At 31.6% G+C, this 7,280-nt stretch overlaps 1 protein-coding gene across 1 annotated transcript in view; it reads right to left on the bottom strand.

The window, feature by feature from the left end:
* Window positions 1-2,415: 2,415 nt before the first annotated feature.
* Window positions 2,416-7,280, bottom strand: part of Balat (Beta-alanine transporter) — a 923,597-nt gene continuing 918,732 nt past the window's right edge. The window contains exon 12 of the mRNA XM_075369712.1: window positions 2,416-2,846. Within this exon, the coding sequence (XP_075225827.1) occupies window positions 2,711-2,846 (136 nt within the window). The 3' untranslated portion in view covers window positions 2,416-2,710. The remainder of the gene's footprint in view (window positions 2,847-7,280) is intronic.

The following is a 7,280-nucleotide window of genomic DNA, read 5'->3' as shown; positions in this document are numbered from 1 at the left end:
ACAGAACGTCCCGTTCTTCTTCCCGGAGGCAACCGTAAATGATATCGTTTATATGTTTATATGTTCCAAAATTTTTTAATGCCTCAGTTAGACGATGATGATCAAGATGGACACCTTTATAAATAGTAAGATGGAGCACCATCTCACTACCGCTAGAAGTCCGAGATTTTCCCAGGTCTGTAGATTAGTCATAAAGGTCCAATTGCATGGCCACCTCGCTCCCCAGATTTGACCCAGCTAGATTTTTTCTTGCGAGGTTTCATTAAAGATCGAGCGAGCTTATGCACCACATTTGCTATGATCTTGTTCAACTAAGATTTCGAATTAACGACGCAGCTGCAGAAGTAACACCCGACTTACTGGTTACAGTCTGGAATGAATTCGATTTAAAGTGGGATGTATGTCGCATTACAAATGGAAGCCGTATCGAACGAAAGTGAATGCTGGGTGACAAACTTGATGTATATTTCTATGAAATGAACTCTCAAACGAATCTGTAAGATATCTCAATAAATCTTTATATGCTTTTAGAGTTTTGAAGTCCTTTTGTGAAACAGCCGTTACAGTAAAAAAATTATATCCACAATAATGTGTTATATTTTAGTTTAAGAATGAATAGATTTAGTTATTAATCTATTTATATTACTAAAGTTGGATTTAATTACTCAGTACATTACAATATAGATGTTTAATTGTTTTTAATATGTTTAAAAAAATTTTTTGAATTACTTCTTGCTCTAAAATATTCTGATGATGATAATTGCTAGGTGTTGAAAGCGATAAAAAATTACATATAAAAACGTAAGTTATAAACTAAAGTGTTTCAATTACACACACGCACATGTGAGTTCGTGTATATATATATATATATATATATATATCAAAATCTTATATTCGTTATTTCATAAATTAATAATGGAAACTTCTCTGTCAAACACAAATCCATCCTTTGGCCAATTGACATTAGTTTTTCTTTATAATCTGCTATTACTTGAGTAAACTAGGTAAGAGGTGTTATTTTGCTCGCTCCAGGAAATAAAAATAATGCTTAAAACTCTCAAGTGGTGTCCTACCTGAAAATGATGTCGCAAAAATTCCATAGAATAATATAACATTATAAAACATAAAGAAATTTATTCATTTAAAAAATGAATGAAAATTTAAAACATTCTGCTACATTAAATTGTCGAATAAAAGAGTGAAAAAATAAATTTAATTTCATGGGTAATCAGCTTTAATAATAATAATAATAATAAAATATGATTGTTATAAACGTAACATAAATGTAACACAGAATGACGACAGAATTTATATATTAGTAGGAAAATCCCTATTAATAGTACCTATTCTTATTGTCAAAAGTTTAATAAATTAACGTAATTATATATAATTTTAAGAGAAATGTAAAGTTTTGATTAGGTAAGCTTTTTTCATACACTCCCGTAAATTTATTTACTTTTTAATATAATTGTACTTCTACATAAAAATGTATTTGAGCAAAATTTAAACTCGATATAATTTCAAAGAAAATCCATTATTATTACCTGCTATCTCCTTATTTTTATTATAAATTTTTTTTTTAATTATTAAAATGACTCTGCTTGTCAAAGAATTTTATTATCATTTACCTGGCTGATAAGGGGATACATTTTACAAGTAAAAAAAAATAAGTTCAAAATTTAATCTTGTGAATAATGTTTTATTCGAGAATATAAAAAGTATATTTTCTTTTTTTATAAAAATAAATTAAAAAAAACCATGTTAGCGAAAATGGTGACATTATTAATGATAAAAAAAAGTAAAAATATAATAAAATAATTTTCTTTTCCGGATATTTTTTCAACTATCAACTAACTTCTTAAGATTTTGGTTAATCGAAAATAAAATGCAAAGTTTTGCAGCAAGGAAAAATGTTACGTAGTTAGAATAATAATATTATTTTTTTGTATTTTGTTAACATTTTCCTAATGTATTTTATATGTGTATAAAATCATTACTGTAGAAGTTCGGGAAAAATTTTAAAATTGTAGCTTGATGTAGCTCAGTGTAAATTATGTCTTTTATTAAGTTAATTAAAAATTTTTAGTCATTTATTAAATGGAGGCATAGTAATTAAATATATAAATAAGTTAGTAATAATTTAATTTTCTTTTTAATAATAAGATTTTTAATTTAAGATACATCTAACACTTCTAATTATACGTATTATTTTATAAGTTTTTTTAATATACAAGTATTCTTAAAAAAAAAATCTTATAAAATTCGTTAACAGTTACAAATTATTTCTTTTTTTTTACAATTTTTATTTATTTATTTTTTACAATTACATATCTTAATGGAGTATTAAAAACTATACAGTTAGTAAATCCAGTTAATAAAAAGTTATCAAAGTTATTCATTTAACATAGTGGAAATACGGTCATTCTATACTGTAGAGTTTTGTCTACCTGATGGATAAATAAAAACTTAAATCTGATTCTAACAGGGAAAAGAACTGATTTTTACACTAATATTTTGGGTTAATATACCTCTGAAATATTGTTAAAGCTTTTTATAGTAATATTTCAGAGGTCAATCCAGTCTTCAAGCTTATGACCATTCTTACTCTCTACCATTAAATATTTTAATATTGTAATAAATAAATAAATAACAGACATTTTTATAAATTAATAGTAAAACTTAAAATTAATGAAAAATAAATGGGTATTTGTCAGACAACGGTTACTCTCATAGTTTGTTCCGGTGGATTCGATAAAACCGTATCTGATGTGACGTCAGTAGAAGATGTTACATCTGTTGCTACCGGCGTTGATGCTGGAGTCTCTCTGGTAGCTTGTTGAAGCAAACTGTAAAATTAAAATTTGAATGTTAAAAAAAATTATTTTAATACCATATAGTTACATATTTATCATTTTAAAAAAGATAGAAACAAAGAATAATAGTTGTAATGCATTATGCAGAAAATTAATTACTGAATATTTATTATTAATTTAACCTAAAATAATTAGTTATTTTAATATCTTTAATAATATTCTGTTGTTTTACGAAGGCTATAATATGAAAAAAAAGTTCATCTTGTACGTTCACCTTTTTTATTCTAAATAATTAAAAAACTCATATTAAGATCAAGCCGATAAAGATAATTTTAAAGCTGTATGAAAATGCCACGAAAGTTTAACAACATTTTTTTTTTTTTACAGATTTTGTAGAGTTAATTCACGTAAAGTTATTGTAACATGTAGTATACAAAGTAGTCTACGTAATAATGTATAATACGGTTAGGTTGGCTTACATATTACATTTTTTGAAATCTAAATTTTTCATATCACCTTACTGAAAAGTCTTTATTATTAAAGGTTTAATGCCTTTAGACTCAAAAGAGCTAATAAAAAAATCACAACTTGTTTTAGGTTAAGGAAATGGAATTGTGATAAGAAAGTGAACGAATGAAGGTGAATTGTGAACTCATGAAGTGAAACTCCATCGGCAACTGTTGCGCAAATCGATCCCATAATGTCTAGAGTAATAGGCATTATTATAAAAGCTGTGTAAGTATCAATTATAAAAATTTATTATAAATTTAATAGTACTATTACATAATTTTCTAACTAACAATAATTAAATTTTACTACGAAAAAAATCTCTAAATTGTTCATCTATGATGGGAAATATTAAAATTATAAATTTAAAATTGTCAAAATATTGATACGAAAATTTTAAAACTTAATTATTTATTAAATAATAGTCAAGTTAAAAATAATACTAAAAACCCACCAGGTTGGTCTAGTGGTGAACGCGTCTTCGCAAATCATCTGATTTCGAAGTTGGGTTCTAAAGTTCAAATCGTAGTTAAGACAGTTACTTTTGAGTTCGATCACGCCCTGGGAACGCCTTCCGGTCATACGGGTTTGGATAGTAAAGTGCCTGGGTGATCATGCAGGGGCTGTACATACCATATGTCTTATAGGAGGGGAGGTGTTTTAGCGGATGGGAGCCCCGCACTGCCGTCAGTGCGGGCCTGACGGCGGCTGGCAGAGCTTTTTCCTCCCCCTAAGGAAAGAAAAAAAAAAAAATAAAATAAATTTATTTAAATTTATTTTTACAATCGGTCGCCAAAAGGATTGTGATCATTAGTAAAATTTTTGTCTAAGAGTTACATATCAGGAGACCATCCAGAGAGCCCACCTCAAATACAATATTAATAATACATCACCTCTCGTGGCATTGTAGTGAGAGAGTTGCTGTGACCTCTCTCAGTGCAACTAGTTAACAAAAACAAATATATAACAAATAATAAATAAAGGCAGATAATAATAAAATTACAAAACATTAAAATCATCCCAGTGAAGTCACAAATATTAGTCAGATAAAAAAAAAAAATAGAGCCACAAAGAAGACACTGAATTCTCATAACAGAATCAGGTTGCAGACTCAGATTCAACCACCACATTCAACGTATGTCAAATTCCCGCATGTATTCTTAAATTTTAAACTATCTTTAATATAATAACCACCGTGTCATCTCACGGGTCATGTACTCCAAGATCATACGTGCTCTCAAAGATCGTCTTACTTTATCACCATTGTGAAGTTGATTCAGCGTCAGATGATTGACTTGCTTGTTCCGCTTTGATGTGTAGTCCCAACTGGTCCTCCGTATCTCCTAATCGACACGTGGCACTTAAGTTACCCGTGCACTTCATCGTTCCTAGAAACCATGGAGCTCTTGATACCATCCTAAGCACCTTGTTTTGAAAACGTTGGATAATTTCATCGTTACAATTATGAGAAGTTCCCTATACTTGTGCAGCTCCTTCATATTGATTTGAGAAAAACCTTATGCAGCAACAATTTGTGAAAGAAACCTCTTGGTACCGTACCATGTCGGTCAGAGATAAGAGTATTATCCATTTGAACCGGAGAGTAATTACTCATCCTTATGGTAAATGCCATAATTCGTTGACTCGATTTGGTGGGGTTGACTTTCACGCTTTATCTATACAGCTATTTGTTGATAAGGTCGTATGCAGCTTACAGTTTCCTTGGGTTCACCATCTACCGCCAAAATTGCTGTGTCGTCTGTGAAGGACGCAACTATGACATCTTCTGTATTGGGAAGGTCTGCAGTTTATATCAAATATATAATCTGACCTAAAACAGAATCCAGCAGAACTCCTGGTAGAGTGTCTATACAGACAGATAATTCTTGTTAATATTTTGACTTAAGAAAGTAGCCCATCTACGTAACTACATATCATAAGATAGACTGGTTGAAGTAGGCTTGATTTGAGTTATAAAAGGAGACCTGGAAGCCAAACTTTGTCGAATGCTTGTTGAATATAGGAAGGATGCAGAACAGTATTCCTTTCATTCTATGCACCCGCTTCAAAAACTCGGGCATGTTCGTTGTCAACTTATCAAGCTCATCCAAGGTAGATGAATTTTGAAATTTGTCACTGACTACCGCTTCAGCGAATGTTTTCGTGGGCTACAAAGTGAACCGGGATCATTAGCTGAGTAGCCACCTGTGCGAACATTCATGTACCCAGTAGATCTGTGCCTCACTCAGGGAAGTTGCAGTCCGCAATCTCAGGGAAGCCGTCTTATGTGTCCATAGAGATTCCAGGAGGCACAGTTCCGGGGTAAAGTGTGCCCTCCACCTTTGCTTTCTCTCTAAGATCTTATAAACTTTGCAAACCTTGTAATTCGCAAGGTGATCGGAGTAGCACAATGCACACGTCGCGGAAGTACTCTTGTCGCTTTTTGGAGTCGGCGGTCCAGCCCGTACATTTAACACAGCGGTACGGCTTCATGCAGTTATTCTTCCTGTGCCCATATTGTTGGCAACGCATTCATTAGACAATCCCAGAGTCCTTCCAGGTTCCTGAAATCTAACAGTGCAATTAACTATATATTTCAGGAAGAATACCTCCTTTTTATTGTCCTCTGCATCAAATTAATCAAGTCGGGCATTTACAATGATCCTTACTCTTTGGCCTAGAGTCTCAATCCCTTTGATAATATCGAGAGGAACTGAGAGTCATTTTTCGGAAAAGTACCAATTAAAAAATTTTTTTTAACTTACTTATTAAATAGCTTGTTTGAATGCTTAATTAAAAATGTGTTGGAGAAATAGAGGTAAAGTGATAAATTTTCAGAAAATAATTTTGTTGAAAAAACAAAACTTATATTTAGACAAAATATAAAGTATATTGTTATACGTATGATTCGTCAGTACACGAAATCAATATAATCTAACTAAACTGAACGACGCTCGCTTTGCTTGCTAACCTCGTCTAATTAAAGTAAAAATAAAAATTATATAAAATAAGTTGTAAAAAAAAAAAGGCTGTCAAATTTACAATATCTTACAGTGTGCAATATTTTTCTTTCTTGCAAAAATTTCATTGGTTTTTTAGAACTATTTACATCTCAAACAATTGAAGCAAAAGTGTGCAGAGACATTCTATTCAGTGATATAATAACGTACAAGTCAAAAGTAGTCAGAAGAAATAAATACGAACAGCACACCGTGACTCTTCACGGGTTATTTTGAGTTATTTCTTGGACTTAATTTTTGTTTATTGCTTCTTAAAAAGTAATAATTCCTCTATTAAAATAAAAAAAGATAAAAAATAGAAAATCGTGGCTTTCTGATTCCGAAAAAGAACCGAACTGAGAAGTGGATATTCCGTAACACTACCCTAAATGCTCTCTCCAATCCGTCCTAGTGAAGGTATGCTTTATGAGATTCTGTTCTCTATTTATTTTAATGGAATTGCATAATTTGTTTATTGGAGATAATATCCTTCGAGTTAATTATACTGTTTACTTTTAATCACACGTACTCCAATATCAGCCCTGGTTACGACTGTCTTCAATAGATTATACAGATTCATTACATCGTGATACCGTGTAAGACTATGGGAGGTGGCTTTATACTCTCTGTTCAGCTGGCTTAGCTATTTCATCCATGGGGAGATATTGAAACTGGTTAGGAAATGGCAACCCATTATCAGGAGACTGAGAAACAGCATGCGACGTCCTAGGCGTACGCAACGTCGGCACCGCCTGTCCTGGTACGCTGTGCGATTGGGATTTCATCACTTTGCACTCCTCTTCGCTGCCCGAGATGTCGCTAATATCATCAATCAGTACGTCTCTGAATAACTTGCGATGTGCAGCCATCTGGCAATCTCTGTTCGAGTACTCATAGGGCCTCGTTTTCTATTGTTTTGAGAAATGTTTACAAGCGCGTTGCCATCGTCGTCATGAATAGC

This window comes from Lycorma delicatula, chromosome 6, assembly GCF_047948215.1.
Source record: "Lycorma delicatula isolate Av1 chromosome 6, ASM4794821v1, whole genome shotgun sequence".
Taxonomy (NCBI): domain Eukaryota; kingdom Metazoa; phylum Arthropoda; class Insecta; order Hemiptera; family Fulgoridae; genus Lycorma; species Lycorma delicatula.
Note: the sequence above shows the minus strand (reverse complement) of the source record. Positions and strands in the feature narration are given on the sequence as shown.